At 46.3% G+C, this 25,146-nt stretch overlaps 1 protein-coding gene across 2 annotated transcripts in view; it reads right to left on the minus strand.

The window, feature by feature from the left end:
• Positions 1 to 7,352: 7,352 nt before the first annotated feature.
• DUT (deoxyuridine triphosphatase) overlaps positions 7,353 to 25,146 on the minus strand; it is a 99,663-nt gene continuing 81,869 nt past the window's right edge. For both annotated transcript variants that reach the window (XM_063926052.1, XM_063926054.1), the window contains 2 exons: positions 8,405 to 8,475; positions 7,353 to 7,606 (listed from right to left, as the gene is read on the minus strand). In XM_063926052.1, coding sequence (XP_063782122.1) covers positions 7,550 to 7,606; positions 8,405 to 8,475 — 128 coding nt within the window. In that variant the 3' untranslated portion in view covers positions 7,353 to 7,549. The remainder of the gene's footprint in view (positions 7,607 to 8,404; positions 8,476 to 25,146) is intronic.

Raw genomic sequence — 25,146 nt, forward strand, 5'->3', positions numbered from 1 at the left:
CGTACACAATAAGGGAGGAATTTTGAATCCCGGGTAAGACTCATACCAGCCACACCAATCACACCGTACAACTTGTGATCTAAACCCAGTTAACAGTATGATAACAGCGGAGCCTCTGAAAAGATGGCTCACAACAATAATAACCCGATTTTTGTAACTATGTACAAGTATTGCAGATAATCCGCACTTGGGATGGGCGCCCAGCATCCACTACGGACTCCGAGAAATAGAATTATCGGTAAGTAAATTCTTATTTTCTCTATCGTCCTAGTGGATGCTGGGGTTCCTGAAAGGACCATGGGGATTATACCAAAGCTCCCAAACGGGCGGGAGAGTGCGGATGACTCTGCAGCACCGAATGAGAGAACTCCAGGTCCTCCTTAGCCAGGGTATCAAATTTGTAGAATTTAGCAAACGTGTTTGCCCCTGACCAAGTAGCTGCTCGGCAAAGTTTTAAAGCCGAGACCCCTCGGGCAGCCGCCCAAGATGAGCCCACCTTCCTTGTGGAATGGGCATTTACATATTTTGGCTGTGGCAGGCCTGCCACAGAATGTGCAAGCTGAATTGTATTACACATCCAACTAGCAATAGTTTGCTTAGAAGCAAGAGCACCCAGTTTGTTGGGTGCATACAGGATAACAGCAAGTCAGTTTTCCTGACTCCAGCCGTCCTGGAACATATTTTCAGGGCCCTGACAACATCTAGCAACTTGGAGTCCTCCAAGTCCCTAGTAGGTGCAAGGCACCACAATAAGCTGGTTCAGGTGAAACACTGACACCACCTTAGGGAGAGAACTGGGGACGAGTCCGCAGCTCTGCCCTGTCCGAATGGACAAACAGATATGGGCTTTTTTTGAGAAAAAACCACCAATTTGACACTCGCCTGGTCCAGGCCAGGGCCAAGAGCATGGTCACTTTTCATGTGAGATGCTTCAAATCCACAGATTTGACTGGTTTTAAACCAATGTGATTTGAGGAATCCCAGAACTACGTTGAGATCCCACAGTGCCACTGGAGGCACAAAAGGGGGTTGTATATGCAATACTCCCTTGACAAACTTCTGGACTTCAGGAACTGAAGCCAATTCTTTCTGGAAGAAAATCGACAGGGCCGAAATTTGAACCTTAATGGACCCCAATTTGAGGCCCATAGACACTCCTGTTTGCAGGAAATGCAGGAAACGACCGAGTTGAAATTTCTTTGTGGGGCCTTCCTGGCCTCACACCACGCAACATATTTTCGCCACATGTGGTGATAATGTTGTGCGGTCACCTCCTATCTGGCTTTGACCAGGGTAGGAATGACCTCTTCCGGAATGTCTTTTTCCCTTAGGATCCGGCTTTCCACCGCCATGCCGACAAACGCAGCTGCGGTAAGTCTTGGAACAGACATGGTACTTGCTGAAGCAAGTCCCTTCTTAGCGGCAGAGGCCATAAGACCTCTGTAAGCATCTCTTGAAGTTCCGGGTACCAAGTCCTTCTTGGCCAATCCGGAGCCATGAGTATAGTTCTTACTCCTCTACGTCTTATAATTCTCAGCACCTTAGGTATGAGAAGCAGAGGAGGGAACACATACACCGACTGGTACACCCACGGTGTTACCAGAACGTCCACAGCTATTGCCTGAGGGTCTCTTGACCTGGCGCAATACCTGTCCCGTTTTTTGTTCAGACGGGACGCCATCGTGTCCACCTTTGGTATTTCCCAACGGTTTACAATCATGTGGAAAAAACTTCCCGATGAAGTTTCCACTCTCCCGGGTGGAGGTCGTGCCTGCTGAGGAAGTCTGCTTCCCAGTTTCCATTCCCGGGATGAAACACTGCTGACAGTGCTATCACATGATTTTCCGCCCAGCGAAAAGTCCTTGCAGTTTTTGCCATTGCCCTCCTGCTTCTTGTGTCGCCCTGTCTGTTTACGTGGGCGACTGCCGTGATGTTTTTCCCACTGGATCAATACCGGCTGACCTTGAAGCAGAGGTCTTGCTAAGCTTAGAGCATTATAAATTTACCCTTAGCTCCAGTATATTTATGTGGAGAAAAGTCTCCAGACTTGATCACACTCCCTGGAAATTTTTTCCTTGTGTGACTGCTCCCCAGCCTCTCGGGCTGGGCTCCGTGGTCACCAGCATCCAAACCTGAATGCCGAATCTGCGGCCCTCTAGAAGATGAGCACTCTATAACCACCACAGGAGAGACACCCTTGTCCTTGGATATAGGGTTATCCGCTGATGCATCTGAAGATGCGATCCGGACCATTTGTCCAGCAGATCCCACCGAAAAGTTCTTGCGTGAAATCTGCCGAATGGAATTGCTTCGTAGGAAGCCACCATTTTTACCAGGACCCTTGTGCAATGATGCACTGTTTTTAGGAGGTTCCTGACTAGCTCGGATAACTCCCTGGCTTTCTCTTCCGGGAGAAACACCTTTTTCTGGACTGTGTCCAGAATCATCCCTAGGCACAGCAGACGTGTCGTCGGGATCAGCTGCGATTTTGGAATATTTAGAATCCACCCGTGCTGTTGTAGCAGTATCCGAGATAGTGCTACTCCGACCTCCAACTGTTCCCTGGACTATGCCCTTATCAGGAGATCGTCCAAGTAAGGGATAATTAAGACGACTTTTCTTCGAAGAAGAATCATCATTTCGGCCATTACCTTGGTAAAGACCCGGGGTGCCGTGGACAATCCAAACGGCAGCGTCTGAAACTGATAGTGACAGTTCTGCACCACGAACCTGAGGTACCCTTAGTGAGAAGGGCAAATTTGGGACATAGAGGTAAGCATCCCTGATGTCCCGGGACACTATATAGTCCCCTTCTTCCTGGTTCGTTATCACTGCTCTGAGTGACTCCATCTTGATTTGAACCTTTGTAAGTGTTCAAAAAAATTTTTTAGAATAAGTCTCAACTAGCCTTCTGGCTTCAGTACCACAATATAGTGTGGAATAATACCCCTTTTCTTGTAGTAGGAGGGGTAATTTAATTATCACCTGCTGGGAATACAGCTTGTGAATTTTTTCCCATACTGCCTCCTTGTCGGAGGGAGACCTTGGTAAAGCAGACTTCAGGAGCCTGCGAAGGGGAAACGTCTCGACATTCCAATCTGTACCCCTGGGATACTACTTGTAGGATCCAGGGGTCCTGTACGGTCTCAGCGCCATGCTGAGAACTTGTCAGAAGCGGTGGAACGCTTCTGTTCCTGGGAATGGGCTGCCTGCTGCAGTCTTCTTCCCTTTCCTCTATCCCTGGGCAGATATGATCTTATAGGGACGAAAGGACTGAGGCTGAAAAGACGGTGTCTTTTTCTGCAGAGATGTGACTTAGGGTAAAAACGGCGGATTTTCCAGCAGTTGCCGTGGCCACCAGGTCCGATGGACCGACCCCAAATAACTCCTCTTCCTTTATACGGCAATACACCTTTGTGCCGTTTGGAATCTGCATCACCTGACCACTGTCGTGTCCATAACATCTTCTGGCAGATATGGACATCGCATTTACTCTTGATGCCAGAGTGCAAATATCCCTCTGTGCATCTCGCATATATAGAAATGCATCCTTTAAATGCTCTATAGTCAATAAAATACTGTCCCTGTCAAGGGTATCAATATTTTTAGTCAGGGAATCCGACCAAGCCACCCCAGCTCTGCACATCCAGGCTGAGGCGATCGCTGGTCGCAGTATAACACCAGTATGTGTGTATATACTTTTTATGATATTTTCCAGCCTCCTGTCAGCTGGTCCTTGAGGACGGCCCTATCTATAGACGGTACCGCCACTTGTTTTGATAAGCGTGAGCGCCTTATCCACCCTAAGGGGTGTTTCCCAACGCGCCCTAACTTCTGGCGGGAAAGGGTATACCGCCCATAATTTTCTATCGGGGGGAACCCACGCATCATCACACACTTTATTTAATTTATCTGATTCAGGAAAAACTACGGTAGTTTTTTCACATCCCACATAATACCCTCTTTTGTGGTACTTGTAGTATCAGAAATATGAAACACCTCCTTCATTGCCTTTAACGTGTGGCCCTAATAAGGAATACGTTTGTTTATTCACCGTCGACACTGGATTCAGTGTCCCTGTCTGTGTCTGTGTCGACCGACTAAAGTAAACGGGCGTTTTAAAACCCCTGACTGTGTTTTTGAGACGTCTGGACCGGTACTAATTGTTTGTCGGCCGTCTCATGTCGTCAACCGACCTTGCAGCGTGTTGACATTATCACGTAATTCCCTAAATAAGCCATCCATTCCGGTGTCGACTCCCTAGAGAGTGACATCACCATTACAGGCAATTGCTCCGCCTCCTCACCAACATCGTCCTCATACATGTCGACACACACGTACCGACACACAGCACACACACAGGGAATGCTCTGATAGAGGACAGGACCCACTAGCCCTTTGGAGAGACAGAGGGAGAGTTTACCAGCACACACCAAAAACGCTATAATTATATAGGGACAACCTTATATAAGTGTTTTCCCTTATAGCATCTTTTTTATATATTTCTAACGCCAATTTAGTGCCCCCCCTCTCTGTTTTAACCCTGTTTCTGTAGTGCAGTGCAGGGGAGAGCCTGTGAGCCTTCCCTCCAGCCTTTCTGTGAGGGAAAATGGCGCTGTGTGCTGAGGAGATAGGCCCCGCCCCTTTTTCGGCGGCCTCGTCTCCCGCTCTTAACGGATTCTGGCAGGGGTTAAATATCTCCATATAGCCTCCGGAGGCTATATGTGAGGTATTTTTAGCCAAAATAGGTATTCATTTGCCTCCCAGGGCGCCCCCCTCCCAGCGCCCTGCACCCTCAGTGACTGCCGTGTGAAGTGTGCTGAGAGGAAAATGGCGCACAGCTGCAGTGCTGTGCGCTACCTTTAGAAGACTGAGGAGTCTTCTGCCGCCGATTCTGGACCTCTTCTTACTTCAGCATCTGCAAGGGGGCCGGCGGCAAGGCTCCGGTGACCATCCAGGCTGTACCTGTGATCGTCCCTCTGGAGCTGATGTCCAGTAGCCAAGAAGCCAATCCATCCTGCACGCAGGTGAGTTCACTTCTTCTCCCCTAAGTCCCTCGTTGCAGTGATCCTGTTGCCAGCAGGACTCACTGTAAAATAAAAAACCTAAGCTAAACTTTTCTAAGCAGCTCTTTAGGAGAGCCACCTAGATTGCACCCTTCTCGGCCGGGCACAAAAATCTAACTGGCTTGGAGGAGGGTCATAGGGGAGGAGCCAGTGCACACCACCTGATCGGAAAGCTTTACTTTTGTGCCCTGTCTCCTGCGGAGCCGCTATTCCCCATGGTCCTTTCAGGAACCCCAGCATCCACTAGGACGATAGAGAAAACCCCCCCAAATCTCAGAAAATTAGATTACATAAAATAAATAAAAAAGGGATTTTAAATACTGAAATGTCAGCCCTCTGAAAAGTACAATGATGCATATGTACTCAGTACTTGGTTTGGGCCCCTTTTGAATGAATTACTGCCTCAATGCAGCGTGGCATGTATTCTATCAGCCTGTGGCACTGCTGAGGTGTAATAGAAGACCAGGATGATTCAATAGGATGCTTCAGCTCTTCTGCATTGTTCGGTCTCATGTCTCCGCGACCACCTCTGTCCTCTATGTTCCCCGCCTCGGATCGTTACCGCTCTGCATCCGGTCACAGCTGCTAAGCCCACCAATGTAGGCACTCTCAGGTCCAGCCGCTCACCTCCACCACCGGCTCTGTTGCCCGCGACAGCTCCAACCGCCGCTCTCTGCTCCCTTCCTGCCAGCGCACGGTCCTTTGCTCCCCTCACCTCCGGCCTGCATGCGCCACTGTGTGCACTGCAGCCCACTGCCAGTATCCCCTGCACTAAGGCCAGCTTACGCTCGCACAATAAGCATCACATCACCATTATCAGCATAGCAATAATACATTATTTAACTGTATTATCCACTTAGAATCTCTGCACAATTATCCCATATCACACAGGATTACAACTACTAGAACAATTCTGTTTATCATTCCAAGGGCAGATTGCCAACAATGCTGAGAATGGATCACTTCCCATCTTAGCACTTTGTATATAGCACTCCAGATAACTGGTCACTCAGAATCTAGGGAGTCACATATGCACCAGGGACATCACAGAGCTATTCTCTGAACAGTCACATGTACAGAACTTGTTTTCATGTAAAGTCATGCACTGCCGTTACTTAAGTGTTACAATTGTGTAAGTGAACAGATTTAGCTTTTCATGTGTAAAGGCTTTTAAATAAAAGCTGTACCGTGAGCACTGGCTATGGCCTCTACCCTGTAATATTTAGCACACCTCACCTGTTACTCTTCTCTTCCCCCCTGAAGTACAAATCAACTGTATGTAACTTAACAGTCTAGTGTTGGGGACAAGTTGGCTAGTAAGCCCCAATGTGATCTCACGAGATGAAGTGTTGATAACGTTTAGCTATTCAGTACACTAAAAAGGTTGAGAGCAAATCAGGACTACTGAATCATTCTGTTTTGTGGCTACAAGGGAAGGCGATAAAAAGGAGAACCTCCACAATGCCAGGAGGACAAACACATGGGATCTGTGTGTTCTGCTGCAGTATTTACAGGGTCATTCCACCAAATTAGTTGTGCTTCTACGCAGAAGTGAGAGCAGGCTCTGTCGGCTGTGTCTCATCCCCAAACACACCTGAAGAGGAACGTGCATTTCTCAAAATTACTGGATTGAAAAAGATGTATTGTTTTGTTAATTTTTAAATACAATTTTCAAGAATCACTCAATGAAAGTTCTAATAGCAAGTGATTATTAGCAGTATGAAAAAATTTTCACCAAAAAATTTTTACTTTTTTTTTTTTTTTAACAATATGAATTTTTATGGAACCATACGGCTGTTTTAGAGGTCATATGAAAGGGCTTTAAAAATGAGACAGTGCCCAACTCTACAGATCAACTAGTTGAGCTGCAAGTGCAATTTAAAAACACTTAATGCACCTTAAGACATATAACATCAAAACTAGTGTACATATCAGCCTACGATTTGGTGAAAGAGGGGGGGGGAGTTACCGCAATGGCAGCATTTATTATACCACATTTCATAACAATCTGAAACGATCAGTATGAAACCTGTGTTGATTTGGTGTGGAATAACCCTATATGTGTATTGCAGGGAGCAAAAGACATCTTTGTATAAGCTGGGGTTGTGCATCTATGCCACAGAGCATGCCAGAGCTGTAGAAACCATTTGTACTTTCCCCCCCTTTAATTTATGGTTACAGAACAGATCCTGATTCGAAGAAATTCCATATTTGTTGCGTGAAAATGGAAAAATTGGAAATTTGACTTTTGCCATTTGTATACCAAATTGCTTCAAATAACACAAATAAATTATCAGATTTTATTATTCAAATACAGAAACCCATCAAAACATATCTCAAAAAAACCATACGCTTACTTCAACAGTGTGATCTAACCAACACCTTTGGTCAACTTTGATACTTTCCCCATTGGTTTGTAACACTACAACTGAAACCATCAGATATGGACTTAATATTTCATATTTCACATGTCTTCTAAATAATCAGTTTTGACCGGTTGAGCCAAATCCACCAGCACCTCGCTCTGTCTCATCTAAAGTCTGGAAGAAAAAAAAAAAAACACAAGGTGAGAAACAGTTAAGATTATTATAATAAATAAATATATATATATATATATATATATATATATAAAAATATAAAAATTATACTATAATATATTAATATATATATAAAAATTATACTATAATATATATATATATATAAAAATTATACTATAATATATATATATATATAAAAATTATACTATAATATATATATATATATATATATATATATATATAAAAATTATACTATAATATATATATATATATATATATATATATATATAAAAATTATACTATAATATATATATAAAAATTATACTATAATATATATATATATATATATATATAAAAATTATACTATAATATATATATAAAAATTATACTATAATATATGTATATATATATATAAAAATTATACTATAATATGTATGTATATATATATATATATATATATATATATATATATATATATATATATATATATATATATATATATACACACACACATATATACATACATACACATATACATACATACACACATATATATACATTTTATGTTGTTTCAAGCGCATTAGATAATAAAGGGGGGGGGGGGGGGGGGACATTTACAATATGGCGATTAAGAAAACATTTCTTGGAACTCAGGGTTACCCATTTTTACACCATTTATCATTGTAGTTTTGTATACTGAACAAAGCCATAAGAAAAGAGGAAGCAAAAGTATAAAGTTGTATTATAGAACTATACAATCCAACAGTAGAAATAATACATTGTTATTTTATGGCCACTTACTTTAACCTCCACAAGATCAGGATACAGAATTTTTTCACATATCAGCTGAGCTACTCGGTCACCTTTCTTAACTGAAAGATTAAAATCACAAATAATGGATTAGTCATTTGTTTTTTTCTTATAGTGTCACATTTTGACAAACTTGTGATGCATAGAATTTTGCATTACTTTAACTTTTAGACAACCAGCAGAACACTAATTTATCAACATGTAAAAAAATATAAATAAAAAATAAGAATTTACTTACCGATAATTCTATTTCTCGTAGTCCGTAGTGGATGCTGGGGACTCCGTAAGGACCATGGGGAATAGCGGCTCCGCAGGAGACTGGGCATAAAAGTAAAGCTTTAGAACTACCTGGTGTGCACTGGCTCCTCCCCCTATGACCCTCCTCCAAGCCTCAGTTAGGATACTGTGCCCGGACGAGCGTACACAATAAGGAAGGATTTTGAATCCCGTGTAAGACTCATACCAGCCACACCAATCACACCATATAACTTGTGATCTAAACCCAGTTAAGAGCATGATAACAGATGAGCCTCTAGAAAAGATGGCTCACTACAGCAATAACCCGATTTTTTTGGTAACAATAACTATGTACCAGTATTGCAGACAATCCGCACTTGGGATGGGCGCCCCCAGCATCCACTACGGACTACGAGAAATAGAATTATCGGTAAGTAAATTCTTATTTTCTCTGACGTCCTAGTGGATGCTGGGGACTCCGTAAGGACCATGGGGATTATACCAAAGCTCCCAAACGGGCGGGAGAGTGCGGATGACTCTGCAGCACCAAATGAGAGAACTCCAGGTCCTCCTCAGCCAGGGTATCAAATTTGTAGAATTTTACAAACGTATTTGCTCCTGACCAAGTAGCTGCTCGGCAAGTTGTAAAGCCGAGACCCCTCGGGCAGCCGCCCAAGATGAGCCCACCTTACTTGTGGAATGGGCTTTTACAGATTTTGTCTGTGGCAGGCCTGCCACAGAATGTGCAAGCTGAATTGTACTACAAATCCAACGAGCAATAGTCTGCTTAGAAGCAGGAGCACCCAGCTTTTTGGGTGCATACAGAATAAACAACGAGTCAGATTTTCTGACTCCAGCCGTCCTGGAAACATATATTTCCAGGGCCCTGACAACGTCTAGCAACTTGGAGTCCTCCAAGTCCCTAGTAGCCGCAGGCACCACAATAGGTTGATTCAGGTGAAACGCTGAAAACCACCTTAGGGAGAAACTGAGGACAAGTCCTCAATTCCGCCCTGTCCCAATGGAAAATCAGATGAGGGCTTTTACAGGATAAAGCCGCCAATTCTGACACGCACCTGGCCCAGGCCAGGGCCAACAGCATGACCACTTTCCATGTGAGATATTTTAACTCCACATATTTAAGTGGTTCAAACCAATGTGACTTTTGGAACCCAAAAACTACATTTAGATCCCAAGGTGCCACTGGAGGCACAAAAGGAGGCTGTATATACAGTACCCCTTTCACAAACGTCTGAACTTCAGGGACTGAAGCTAGTTCTTTTTGGAAGAAAATTGACAGGGCCGAAATTTGAACCTTAATGGACCCCCATTTCAGGCCCATAGACACTCCTGTTTGCAGGAAATGTAGGAATCGACCTAGTTGAAAATTCCTCCGTCGGGGCCTTACTGGCCTCGCACCACGCAACATATTTTCGCCAAATGCGGTGATAATGTTTTGCGGTTATATCTTTCCTGGCTTTGATCAGGATAGGAATGACTTCATCCGGAATGCCTTTCTCCTTCAGGATCCGGCGTTCAACCGCCATGCCGTCAAACGCAGTCGCGGTAAGTCTTGGAACAGACAGGGTCCTTGCTGGAGCAGGTCCCTTCTTAGAGGTAGAGGCCACGGATCCTTCCGTGAGCATCTCTTGAAGTTCCGGTTACCAAGTCCTTCTTGGCCAATCCGGAGCCCGAATATAGTGCTTACTCCTCTCCATCTTATAATTCTCAGTACCTTGGGTATGAGAGGCAGAGGAGGGAACACATACACTGACTGGTACACCCACTGTGTTACCAGAGCGTCTACAGCTATTGCCGGAGGGTCCCTTGACCCGGCGCAATACTTGTCGAGTTTTATAAACATGTGGAAGACTTCTGGGTGAAGTCCCCACTTGCTGACAGTGCTATCACATGATTTTCCGCCCAGCGAAGAATCCTTGCAGCTTCTGCCATTGCCCTCCTGCTTCTTGGGTCACCCTGTCTGTTTACGTGGGTGACTGCCGTGATGTTGTCCGAATGGATCAACTCCGGGTGACCTTGAAGCAGAGGTCTTGCTGAGCTTAGAGCATTGTAAATGGCCCTTAGCTTCAGGATATTTATGTGAAGTGATGTCTCCAGGCTTGACCATAAGCTCTGGAAATTCCTTCCCTGTGTGACTGCTCTCCAGCCTCGCAGGCTGGCATCCGTGGTCACCAGGACCCAGTCCTGAATGTCGAATCTGCGGCCCTCTAGAAGATGAGCACTCTGCAACCACCACAGGAGAGACACCCTTGTGCTTGGTGACAGGGTTATCCGCTGATGCATCTGAAGATGCGACCCAGACCATTTGTCCAGCAGGTCCCACTGGAAAGTTCTTGCGTGGAATCTGCCGAATGGGATTGCTTCGTAGGAAGCCACCATTTTTCCCAGAACCCTTTCATTGATGTACTGAGACTTGGCTCGGTTATAGGAGGTTCCCGACAAGCTCGGATAACTCCCTGACTTTCTCCTCCGGGAGAAACACCTTTTTCTGGACTGTGTCCAGGATCATCCCTAGGAACAGACGACGAGTCGTCGGAATCAGCTGCGATTTTGGAATATTGAGAATCCAATCGTGCTGCCGCAACACTACCTGAGATAGTGCTACACCGACCTCCAACTGTTCCCTGGATCTTACCCTTATCAGGGAATCGTCCAAGTAAGGGATAACTAAAATTCCCTTCCTTCGAAGGAGTATCATCATTTCGGCCATTACCTTGGTAAAGACCCGGGGTGCCGTGGACCATCCATACGGCAGCGTCTGAAACGGATAGTGACAGTTCTGTACCATAAACCTGAGGTACACTTGGTGAGAAGGGTAAATTGGGACATGAAGGTAAGCATCCTTGATGTCCCGAGACATCATGTAGTCCCCTTCTTCCAGGTTCGCAATCACTGCTCTGAGTGACTCAATCTTGAATTTGAACCTCCGTATGTAAGTGTTCAAGATTTTAGATTTAGAATCGGTCTCACCGAGCCGTCCGGCTTCGGTACCACAACAGTGTGGAATAATACCCCGTTCCCTGTTGCAGGAGGGGTACCTTGATTATCACCTGCTGGGAATACAGCTTGTGAATGGCTTCCAAAACTGCCTCCCTGTCAGAAGGAGACATCGGTAAAGCCGACTTTAGGAAACGGCGAGGGGGAGACGTCTCGAATTCCAATTTGTACCCCTGAGATATCACCTGAAGGATCCAGGGGTCTACTTGCGAGTGAGCCCACTGCGCGCTGAAATTCATTGAGACGGGCCCCCACCGTGCCTGATTCTGCTTGTAAAGCCCCAGCGTCATACTGAGGGCTTGGCAGAGGCGGGAGAGGGCTTCTGTTCCTGGGAACTGGCTGATTTCTGCAACCTTTTTCCTCTCCCTCTGTCACGGGGCAGAAATGAGGAACCTTTTGCCCGCTTGCCCACGAAAAGACTGTGCCTGATAATACGGCGTCTTCTTATGTTGAGAGGCGACCTGGGGTACAAACGTGGATTTCCCAGCTGTTGCCGTGGCCACCAGGTCTGAAAGACCGACCCCAAATAACTCCTCCCCTTCATAAGGCAATACTTCCAAATGCCGTTTGGAATCCGCATCACCTGACCACTGTCGTGTCCATAACCCTCTACTGGCAGAAATGGACCACGCACTTAGACTTGATGCCAGTCGGCAAATATTCCGCTGTGCATCACGCATATATAGAAATGCATCTTTTAAATGCTCTATAGGCAATAATATACTGTCCCTATCTAGGGTATCAATATTTTCAGTCAGGGAATCCGACCACGCCAACCCAGCACTGCACATCCAGGCTGAGGCGATTGCTGGTCGCAGTATAACACCAGTATGTGTGTAAATACATTTTAGGATACCCTCCTGCTTTCTATCAGCAGGATCCTTAAGGGCGGCCATCTCAGGAGAGGGTAGAGCCCTTGTTCTTACAAGCGTGAGCGCTTTATCCACCCTAGGGGGTGTTTCCCAACGCACCCTAACCTCTGGCGAGAAAGGATATAATGCCAATAACATTTTAGAAATTATCAGTTGTTATCGGGGGAAACCCACGCATCATCACACACCTCATTTAATTTCTCAGATTCAGGAAAACTACAGGTAGTTTTTCCTCACCGAACATAATACCCCTTTTTGGTGGTACTCGTATTATCAGAAATGTGTAAAACATTTTTCATTGCCTCAATCATGTAACGTGTGGCCCTACTGGAAGTCACATTTGTCTCTTCACCGTCGACACTGGAGTCAGTATCCGTGTCGGCGTCTATATCTGCCATCTGAGGTAACGGGCGCTTTAGAGCCCCTGACGGCCTATGAGACGTCTGGACAGGCACAAGCTGAGTAGCCGGCTGTCTCATGTTAACCACTGTTTTTTTATACAGAGCTGACACTGTCACGTAATTCCTTCCAACAGTTCATCCACTCAGGTGTCGACCCCCTAGGGGGTGACATCACTATTACAGGCAATCTGCTCCGTCTCCACATCATTTTTCTCCTCATACATGTCGACACAAACGTACCGACACACAGCACACACACAGGGAATGCTCTGATAGAGGACAGGACCCCACTAGCCCTTTGGGGAGACAGAGGGAGAGTTTGCCAGCACACACCAGAGCGCTATATATATATATATATATATATATATATATATATATATATATATATATATATATATATACACACATACACAGGGATAACCTTATATAAGTGTTTTTCCCCTTATAGCTGCTGTATTTTTAATACTGCGCGTAATTAGTGCCCCCCTCTCTTTTTTAACCCTTTCTGTAGTGTAGTGACTGCAGGGGAGAGCCAGGGAGCTTCCCTCCAACGGAGCTGTGAGGGAAAATGGCGCCAGTGAGCTGAGGAGATAAGGCCGCCGAGAAGGGGGCGGAGCCTATCTCCCGTTTTTCTGTGTATTCTGGCAGGGGTTAAATTCATCCATATAGCCCAGGAGCTATATGTGATGCATTTTTTGCCATCCAAGGTGTTTTTATTGCGTCTCAGGGCGCCCCCCCCCCAGCGCCCTGCACCCTCAGTGACCGGAGTGTGAAGTGTGCTGAGAGCAATGGCGCACAGCTGCAGTGCTGTGCGCTACCTTGTTGAAGACAGGACGTCTTCTGCCGCCGATTTTCCGGACCTCTTCTGTCTTCTGGCTCTGTAAGGGGGCCGGCGGCGCGGCTCTGGGACCTATCCATGGCTGGGCCTGTGATCGGTCCCTCTGGAGCTAATGTCCAGTAGCCTAAGAAGCCCAATCCACTCTGCACGCAGGTGAGTTCGCTTCTTCTCCCCTTAGTCCCTCGATGCAGTGAGCCTGTTGCCAGCAGGTCTCACTGAACCTAAAAAACCTAAAACTAAACTTTTCACTAAGCAGCTCAGGAGAGCCACCTAGTGTGCACCCTTCTCGTTCGGGCACAAAAATCTAACTGAGGCTTGGAGGAGGGTCATAGAGGGAGGAGCCAGTGCACACCAGGTAGTTCTAAAGCTTTACTTTTGTGCCCAGTCTCCTGCGGAGCCGCTATTCCCCATGGTCCTTACGGAGTCCCCAGCATCCACTAGGACGTCAGAGAAATACACGTTACTGTAAGAACTTACTGTTGATAACGGCATTTCTCCTAAGTCCACAGGATAAACACTGGGATATGATGAAGCGACAGCGGATTTGCTCCAATCGGTCAAAGCTTTTCGACCTCCCAGCATGTAATGGGCCCGTCCGTATATACCTGCATGCTGGCTCAGGCAAATCAGTTGTATTCCAAAGCTAAAGGCAGGAGCATCATAGATAGCCCTAATCAGGCGAGAAGAACACACACCCTTCCGTACAAGAAGGAAGATGTTAGTGAGTAAAAGGATCCTCAAATCAGGTGAGTCAGGGTGGGATCCCTGAGGAACCCGTGGACTTAGAAAAAATACAGTTCTCAACGGTAAGTTCTTACCATAACGTATCTTTTTTCAGCAGGGTCCACAGGTTATCCACAGGTAACATTGGAATTTCCCAAAGCAATTTAGTGGTGGGGACGCTCCTGATTGAAAAGGAGAATCCTTCGCCCAAATTCAGCATCATGAGAGAAAAAGGTATCCATGGCATAATGTTTAATGAATGTGTTAATGGTAGACCATGTGGCTGCTTTACATATCTGTTCTGCTGAAGCACCATGTTGTGCTGCCCATGATGGACCTTCCTTACGAGTAGAGTGAGCAGACACATTAGCCGGGAACAGGGAGATCTGCTTTAGAATACGCTTCTGAAATGGTCACCCGAAACCACCTTGCCAGTGTCTGCTTATCAGCAGGCCATCCTCTCTTGTGAAATCCGTAAAGAATGAAGAGAGAATCCTGTCTTTCTGATGGCACTGGTACGATCCACACAGATCCTTAAGTCCAGCGATGCATCTCCTGCAGAAAGGCCCGGTACCTTGAAAGCTGGGACTACAATTTCTTAGTTAATGTGGAATTTAGACACCACCTTGGGAAGATACCCAGATCTAGTTCTGAGAACTGCTTTAACTGGAGGGAAAAATAAAAATAAAAAATGGGCAACGACATGACAATGCCCCTAAATCTGATACTCTTCTAGCCGACGCCAAGGCCAGTAGAAAGAGAACTTTAGCTGTCAATCATTTAAGATCCACTTTATTAAGTGGTTCAAATGGGGCAACTTGAAGGGCCTTTAGGACTAAATTTAAGTCCCAAGGCACTGTAGGAGGAACAAAAGGAGGTTGAATGTGCAGCATTCCCTGGGGAAAAGTATGTACATCCTGTAAGTTGGCAATTTTCTTTTGGAACCATACAGTCAATGCTGACACTTGCACTCTCAAGGAAGCCACCTTCAAACCTTTATCCATTCCTGCCTGACGGTATGCTAAGAGCCTGGAAACTCAAATACTTGGGGTCCATTTTTCTTTTACTGTACCGAAGAATATAGGTTTGCCATATTCAGTGATAAATGCGAGCTGAGGAAAGTTTCTTTGCTCTGAGCATTGTTTGAATTACCTGTTGAGTCCTCTTGCCTTCAGGATAGAGGTTTCAAGAGCCACGCCGTCAAAGACAGCCGATCCAGATGTCTGTGATAACAAGGACCCTGCATCAGTAGATCTGGATGTTGAGGGAGGAGTGGAGCATCCATCGACATTCTCTGCAGATCTGTGTACCAATGCCTTTTGGGCCAAGCCGGAGCCATTAGTATCACGGCACCCTTACCTTGCTTTATCTTTCACCACCCTGGGTAATAGGGTGATTGGAAGAAACACAAGCTGAAAGTGCCATCTCACTGACCGGGCATCATGCAAGAACTTTGTTGTTCTGACGGGATGCCACGAGATCTCTGACAACCCCCACTTGTCTGCTAGGGTCTTGAAGACCTCTGGGTGTAGAGCCCATTCGCTTGCCTGAATGGCGTGTCGACTGAGAAAATCCGCTTCCCAGTTTAGGACTCCCGGAACGAACACTGCGGACAAGGGTGGATGATGAAGTTCTGCCCACTTTAGTATGTGACTTACCTCCTTCATCGCTTTCCGGCTGCGAGTTCCTCCCTGATGGTTGAGGTACGTTACAGCCGTCGCATTATCCGAGCGAATCTGAACTGGTTTTCCCCGAAGAATGTCCTTTGCCTGAATCAGTGCCATGTATATGGCCCGAAGTTCCAATATATTTATTGGCAGGCAACCTTCTTCCTTGGTCCATTTCCCCTGGAAACACAACCTTCCTGACACTGCTCCCCAGCCCTGGAGACTGGCATCCGTTGTCAGAATTTCCCAATCTGATATCCAAAAGGGTCTCCCCTTGTCCAGATGGGATGTCTGTAGCCACCAGGCTAATGACCTTCTTACTTTTATCGTAAGAACCATAGTCTGCGTTTTTATCGTCTGATGCAACCCATTCCATTTGGCAAGAATCAGTTGCCGCAGAGACCTCGAGTGGAACTGTGCATATTCCACCATGTCGAATGTTGACACCATCAATCCCATCACATGCATTGCTGCGTGAATGGATACCTTTTGACTGTGTAGCAAGTCCTGAATTCCTGACTGAACCTTGGATATCTTGTTCAGAGGTAAAATTACTCTAAAGACTTGAATCCAGTACAGCCCCCAAGTGAGTCAGCCGCCGTGACAGAACCAGAGACAATTTTGCCCAATTTATGAGCCACCCGTGCCTTTGCACACATTAAATGTCTGTTGCAGATGACATAGGAGCAATTCCTGCGACTGTGCCAGGATTAAAAGATCGAGGTATAGAAAAATTCTTATCCCCTTCTGGTGGAGATAAGCTGCCATTACCACCATAATCTTTGTAAATACTCTGGGGGCTCTGGCTTACCCAAAAGGTAGGGCCTAGAACTGAAAATGCTGTTGGAGGATAGCGAACCTGAGATAGCACTGATGGGACAGTGCTATAGGAACATGTAGGTAAGCATCCTGTATATCCAGGGATACCATATAATCCCCTGGCTCCATGGCCAAAATGATGGAACGTAAAGTCTCCATATGAAGCAGAGGTACCCAAATGTACTTGTCCAGCACTTTGAGATTGAGAATGTGCCGAAATGACCCATTTGGTTTCTGAACTAGAAACAGGTTGGAGTAAAAACCCTGTCCTCATTGCGCAGGAGGAACTGTAATGACTACTCCTGACTGAAGCAATTTCTGAACTGCCTCTTGCAAAGACCTGGCCTTCATCTTTACCCAAGACGGGCTGGTACAAAAAAAAAAAAAAAAACCACCACATTCAAGGAGGGTGCTTCTTGAAGGCAAAAGCATAATCTAGTGATACCACTTCCTACACCCAACCATCTGTTGTAAACTGCTGCCAGATCTGTGCAAATTGAAGTCAGCCTCCCACCCTGCGATCCCCCAGGTGAAGGCCCGCACCATCAGGCTGATGGCTTATTATCCATTTTACCACCCGGTCCTCTGGTAGCCCAATGCTTTTTAGTCTTACCAGACTTCTTGTATTTGGACTGCCTGTTATTACTTTTTCCTTTAGCTTTTTCTTGAGACCGAAAGGGCCAAAAAGCCGGAACTTTAGGTTTGAAATTTTATGTGGAAGGAAACTTTACCTTCTTGGAGTCTGCTTCGGACTCCAAAATATTTGTCAATTCTTTACCAAAAACATTATCTCCAGAAAAAGGCAAAGATTCCAAAGCCTTCTTAGATTCTGAATCAGCTTTCCACGTACGTAGCCAAACTGCTCTGCGAGCAGCGATTGTTGAAGCCGATGCCCTGGAGGCAATAGTACCCATATCCAATGCTGCTTCTTCCAAGAACATTGCAGCCTGTTTTATATGTGCTATATGGGATTTTTGCTCTCTAGATGCTATTGAAAAACCCACCTCCAATGCATCAGCCCAGGCAGCTACTGCCTTTGCCATTCAAGCTGAAGCCATGACTGGCCTTATGACTGCCCCAGACAGGGGGGGGGGGGGGGGGGGAAGTGTGTGGGTTTTTTTTTTTTTTAAGAAAACCATCCACTCTCCTATCCGTGACATCATTTAATGATGTTGAAGGCAAAGGTAATGCAGATTTTCGCACTAATCGAATCACATGCGTATGTACTTTAGGAGCCACCTCCCTTTTTAAACAATCCCCAGCTGGAAGAGGATAATTGGAATTCCATTTCTTAGGAATTCTAAACTTCTTATTGGGTGTAGCCCAAGCCTCTTCCATGATTTTCGTCAGCTGATCTGACCCTGGAAACTCAGTTTTAACTGTTTTGGGACGTTAAAAACCAAGGCACCCGTGTTTAAACACAGGCTCTGCTGAATCCTCTAAGGATAGAATGGCTTTCATTGCTTTAATAAACTAAGCTATATCCACTGAGCTGAGACCTTCCTCCTCCTCTTCGTATACCGAAGTAGAGTTTATTGAGCTTTCATCCTCCGATGAATCCTCATCTGAAACATGTGTAGCATGTGAGGATGAAGATTTACTTACCACTGGCTTATCAGCAGGTTTGAGAGGCTGCTGCTGGAAGTGATAAATCGCAGGTGGGAAGCTGCATGTAAGGGTTAATAGTGTAACTTATCCCTGGTACAGGAGTTGAAGCAATTATCCATTCAGCTATACTGGATAATGTGCAAACATAGCCCAAGGTGGATCAACCTGCACCTGCCTTGTATTTTTCCAAGAGACCCTGGTGAAAGCTACAACAATTTGCACACAAACCATCCTGAACGGTTAACACAGCATTGCAAGACAAACATGCTACGTGTGTTGGTGTTATTGCGAGTGTATCTTCCTCACCTTTGCCGCTCTTAGACATGATAAATAATCAACACTTTCACAGTGTACTACACAATTTGTGACTGATCACTTAAAAAAAAAAAAAAAAGCTTAAAGTGACCTACAATCCGACCCTACCCATGCACCAGCATTGGGGATCGGAATAGGGGGGGGGGGGGGGGGAGACCTGACAGAATATATAGTAAAGTCAGCAATCACACTAGCAGTCAGTCACATGTTATACATTAGTATAATAAGCAATAAGAGCACATCATCAATTGCATTTCAAGTATGTAGAACATATTACTGAATCATGTTTAAACAGATCTACCGTATTCAGACACATAGCGAAAGAAACAACGGTAATAGTATACAGACTCATATGCAATAGGCACTTATCTAACTCTTCGTACTCAAAAAGGGAGAGACTTAGTGCTGTATTACCCGTACTCAGTAGAGTGGGATACAGGGAGACTCACCTCGCTTCCAAGACCGATCAATGCGTTAGCGAATGCCAAGTGGATCCAGACGCTACTAATGTACACTGCCTATACATGAACATGAACCTATAGTGAACACAGACGCAACAGTCACACTGCAGACATCAACCCTAGAGACCGCAGCCTCATACTATTACTGGAGCCTCTGATCCCTAAGGCCTAGCGCTGGTGCACCTGAGGTGACAGCCATGTCAGCGTCTGTTTGGTAGTCTCCTCCAAAAACAGTGCGGCTGTGTCCGTATTCCTCTTCTAAGAGTAACCGTTGCCTTGCCTTCTCCCTGTGCTCCGGCCACAGCCTGGTAACATCTGCTGGACTAGCTAGTATATCAGACACTGATGCCCGCCGAAACAGCACTGTACTCATGCGTGAGCATTGTCGCGACCCAGCGGAGAAAGTTGTTGGAGTGACTCTAAGGTACGTATAAGACGCTTTTTAGAAAGATCACTCAAGAAAAAAAAAATAGTAAGACTAAAAATAAAATAAGAAAGCTTAGGGGTGCTAAAGACCAGCTGCCCTCTGACCATGGTCCGGCTCCTGCCACACCACACAAAAAACTGATTTGCCTAAGCCAGGAGACGGGGATATATGGACGGGTCCGCTGCATGCTGGGAGGCTGAAAAGCTTTGACAGATTGGTGCAAATCCGCTGTCGCTTCATCATATCCCAATGTTATCCTGTGGACCCTGCCGTATAGGAAATAATCATGTGGGTCCTGGAGGCAACTGAAGTAAACAAGAAGTTTTTGAGCAGCAGTTCTGGCAGCCAAGTATCAGCAAAATAATTCTCCTCTGTATTAACAGGGTTTGAACTATGAATCTGGACAGGCCATGTTGTAATGAAATACAAATACAAACACATTTTGTTTTAAGCATCCTGGATAAATACCAGAGCCGTTACTGGGCACAAATGCACCCAGCACCCCAAGCATCATGAAGTTGTACAGAGGGTGCAGTGCTAACATGAAGACGCTTTGATCAGCTACACAGACTGCCCGTCAGGAGTGTCCACAGGATGCTCCAGTGGCACTACAGAAGAGATCTTGGCCGCAGTGTGTCATTCCAGGAACCCTGCTCCAGTGGCACTACAGAAGAGATCTTGGCCGCAGTGTGCCAGGAGCAAGGCCCTTGCATCTCTGTGCAGTGGAACACTCCTGCTTACAGCCCTTTTAAATACTAGCACTGGTTGTATGTAGACCATAAATGCTATACCACTTTACACAGTTGAGGACTCCTCTTTCAAACCCAACTCTGCACAGGTTACATCTGCCCCACCTGCAGTGTTGCAAGGTTTTGCCCAGATGCGTAATTACTTGCTCTTCCTTGCTTTGCTCCATACTCTAAAAAAGGACCTTTACCTACTGGGTCTAATGTGCAAAGGTAATTACCCAGAGTGGTCACAGGTTTGGACGGAGATTTGTTTGTCACACTCCCCTTGTGACGTGCCACATTTGTGATTGTTCATAATGGATTCCCAAGTATACAGTAACTTTTTAAATGTGAACTTTAACATGAATGTACAGATTCAGGCAACTCCAACATGACTTCCACCAGGAACAAAAACGCACTGATTCCAAACTTAAGGCCCCCATTCGTAAATGTGAGAAAAGGAGATTTATGGTAAGAACTTACCTTTGTTAAATCTTTCTGCAGGTACACTGGGTTCCACAGGGATAACATGGGGGTGTAGAGTTGGATCTAGATCCAAGGCACCAACAGGCTAAAAGCTTTGACTATTCCCAAGATGCACAGCGCCGCCTCCTCTATGACCCCTCTTCCGTGCACAGCTCAGTTTTGTTAACCAGTCCAATGCAGTAGCAGGTAAGAGACGACAACAGTTAGTAGCCACATACACCACATTCTCGCGACAGGAGCAGGTATCAGCGGCTAATGCCATACAAACCCAAAGAAGCAAAGTGCGTCAGGGTGGGCGCCCTGTGGAACCCAGTGTACCTTGCAAAAAGATTTAACAAAAGGTAAGTTCTTACCATAAATCTCCTTTTCTGCAGCGGGGTACACTGGGGTTCCACAGGGATAACATCGGGGATGTCCTAAAGCAGTTCCTCATGGGAGGGGACGCACTGAAGCGGGCACAAGAACCCGGCATCCTGGGAGGCAGAAGTATTGATGGCATAGAACCTTATGAACGTGTTCACGGAGGACCACATAGCCGCCTTGCACAATTGTTCTTGGGTGGCCCGCCGTGGTGCGACCCTTGAAGGTCCAACAGACAGTAGAATGGGCTTTGATGGTAGCAAGAGCTGGAAGTCCAGCCTGTGTAATCACCATTCTAATCCTTCTGGCCAAGGTCTGTTTGTTAGCAGGCCAGCCACATTTGTGAAAACCAAAAAAGGACAAAGAGGAAATCAGATCTCCGAAGAGAAGCTGTCCTCTTCACAGAAATACGGAGAGCCCGTACCACATCCAAAGACCGCTCTTTGGAGGATAAACCTGGAGAGCTAAAGGCCGGAACCACAATCTCTTGGTTAAGGTGGAAAGATGACACCACCTTAGCGAGATAACCAAGGCAAGTTCTAAGAACCGCACGGTCACGGTGAAAAATCAGAAAGGGTGACCGACAGGACAAGGCACCCAAGTCTGAAACCCGTCTAGCAGAGGCAATAGCCAGCAGAAACAAGACCTTAAGAGTAAGCCATTTAAGGTCTACAGACTCAAGAGACTCAAACGGAGACTCTTGTAAATCATCCAGAACCACCAACAAATCCCAAGGAGCCACAGGCGGGACATAGGGAGGTTAAATCTGTAAAAACACTGAGTGAAGGTATGAACATCAGGCAGTCTCGCAATTTTTTTCTGACACCATATCGACAAGGCAGAAATATGAACATTGAGGGGAGGCCAGGTGAAGGCCTAAGTCCAGGCCCTGTTGCAGAAAAGCCAAGAGTTTGGCGGTACTGAACTTGAAGGGCCCTGAATGAGGAGGTCTGGGCGCTGCGGAAGAAGGACGCCCTATCGATAGACCCTGCAGGTCTGAGAACCAATGACGTCTGGGCCACGCCAGAGCGATTAGAAGTAGTATTCCTCCTTCTTGCTTTAACTTCCTCATCACCCTGGGCAGAAGTGACACCGGAGGGAACCCATACGGCAGCCGAAAGTTCCACGGAATTGCCAACGCGTCCACGAACGCTGCTCAAGGATCCCTTGCTCCGAAGACCGGACCTTGTGATTGTATCAAGACACCATCAGGTCTACATCTGGTAAACCCCACTGTTCCACAAGGAGTTGAAAGACCTCCGGATTAAGGCTCCACTCTCCGGCGTGTACGTCCTGATGACTGAGGAAGTCCACTTCCCAGTTTAGGACCCCCGTAATGAACACTGCCGATACGGCTGGCAGATGGCGTTCCACCCAACGAAAAATCTTTGACACTTCCATTAGTGCTCTGCGGCTTCTGGTGCCGCTTTTATGATTTATGTACGCCATCATGGTGGCGGTGTCCGACTGTACCTGGACAGGCCTGTTCTGTACTAGAGGCAGGGCTAGTGTCAACGCATTGACCACTGCCCGCAATTCCAGAATGTTTATCAGGAGGAGATTCCTCCCTGGTCCACAGACCCGGAAGAGTGTTGCTCCAACACCGCGCCCCAACCCCGCAGACTGGCAGCTGTCGTCAGAAGGACCCAGTTGGAGATCCAGAATGGACGACCCCTGCTCAGTTGTTAGTCCTGCAGCCACCAAGTCAGTGACCGACGGACCTCCGGAGTCAAGGATATCATGTGAGACCTGATCCGGTGAGGCCGGCCATCCCACTCTGAGAGAATTAACCTCTGCAGAGGGCGTAAATGAAATTGAGCGTACGCCACCATGTCGAAAGCAGACACCATGAGGCCTAGTACTTGCGTCGCCGAGTGAATTGACACACGTGGGCGAGAGAGGAAGCGTCTTATCTTGTCCTGAAGCTTCAAGACCTTCTCCGGAGACAAAAACAACCGCTGTTTGTGAGTGTCCAATAGTGCTCCCAGGTGCACCATGCTCTGAGCAGGAACCAGGGAACACTTCCAGTTGATGAGCCACCCGTGGGCTTGCAGGAATTGGACCGTCAGTTCCAGGTGATGAAGGAGAACCTCTGGGGACTTCGCCAGGATCAACAAGTCATCGAGATACGGCAGGATCCCGATACCCTGACGGCAGAGTAGGGCCATCATGACCTTGGTGAAAATTCCGAGGAGCCGAGGTCAGACCAAAAGGCAAGGCCCAAAATTGAAAATGTAGGGTGCCAATAGCAAACCGCAGGTATTGCTGATGCGACACTGCAATAGGTATATGCAGGTAAGCATTCTGTATATCCAGGGATACCATGTAGTCCTTGGGCTTCAGGGCCTGAACAATATAGCGAAGAGTTTCCATACGGAATTTGGAAACTTTCACAAATTTGTTCAAAGACTTGAGGTTGAGAATGGGCAAAGAAGATCCATTCTGTTTCGGGACTAGGAACAGCGTTGAATAGTACCCCCTGCCTCTCTGAGCCAGAGGCACCGGCACTACCACTCCAGTGTTCAGGAGGGATTGTACCACCAGATGGAGTCTTTGCTTTTACCGGATCTGAAGGGACGTTTGTTGAGCAAAACTGTCGAGGGGGGACGTTTCTTGAAAGAGATGGCATATCTGTGAGTAACGACTTCCCTTACCCAGGCGTCCGAAGTGGTCTGTAGCCATACCTGAGCAAACCGTAGTCGGACTTCCACCCTGGGATCCCCCAGAGGGAGGCCCACCCCATCATGCAACAGGCTCATCTGTTTTGACAGCAGGCTGACGGGCAGCCCAGGGACATTTAGGTTTGGTGGATTTGGAAGTGCGGGCCTGTTTCGGGTACGCCTGACCCTTTGCTTTACCTGGAGGTCGAAAGAAACGAAAAGGAACTACTCTTAGCCTTCGAGACCGAAGGAGTAGTACTGGGCAGACATGCAGTCTTAGCAGACGCTAAGTCAGCTACAATCTTATGGAGATCTTCCCCAAAAGGGATAACCTCTAAGGTCTTTTTCGAGTCCAGATCTACTGAACAGGACCGCAACCATAGGATCCGGCGAGCCAGAATAGACGTGGTAGACGCTTTGGCCGCTAGGATACCTGCATCTGATGCCACCTCTTGAATATAATGAGAGGCTGTAACAATGTATGAAAGACACTGTTTTGCATTATCAGGAAAAATAAGATTTTAAACCTACCAGTAAATCTATTTTTCTCCTAGTCCGTAGAGGATGCTGGGGACTCCGTAAGGACCATGGGGTATAGACGGGCTCCGCAGGAGACATGGGCACCTAAAAGAACTTTCTAGTATGGTGTGCACTGGCTCCTCCCTCTATGCCCCTCCTCCAGACCTCAGTTAGAGAACTGTGCCCAGAGGAGATGGACAATACGAGAAAAGGATTTTGTTAATCTAAGGGCAAGATTCATACCAGCCCACACCAATCATACCATATAACCTGAAATACACCTAACCAGTTAACAGCATGAACAAACAACAGTATCGGTCAAAGACCGATTCTAACTGTAACATATCCCTTATGTAAGCAATAACTATATACAAGTCTTGCAGATTTTCCGCACTGGGACGGGCGCCCAGCATCCTCTACGGACTAGGAGAAAAAGATTTACCGGTAGGTTTAAAATCTTAATTTTCTCTTACGTCCTAGAGGATGCTGGGGACTCCGTAAGGACCATGGGGTTTATACCAAAGTTCCCAATCGGGCGGGAGAGTGCGGATGACTCTGCAGTACCGACTGAGCAAATGCTAGGTCCTCATCAGC

This window comes from Pseudophryne corroboree, chromosome 6 (genome assembly GCF_028390025.1).
Source record: "Pseudophryne corroboree isolate aPseCor3 chromosome 6, aPseCor3.hap2, whole genome shotgun sequence".
Taxonomy (NCBI): Eukaryota; Metazoa; Chordata; class Amphibia; order Anura; family Myobatrachidae; genus Pseudophryne; species Pseudophryne corroboree.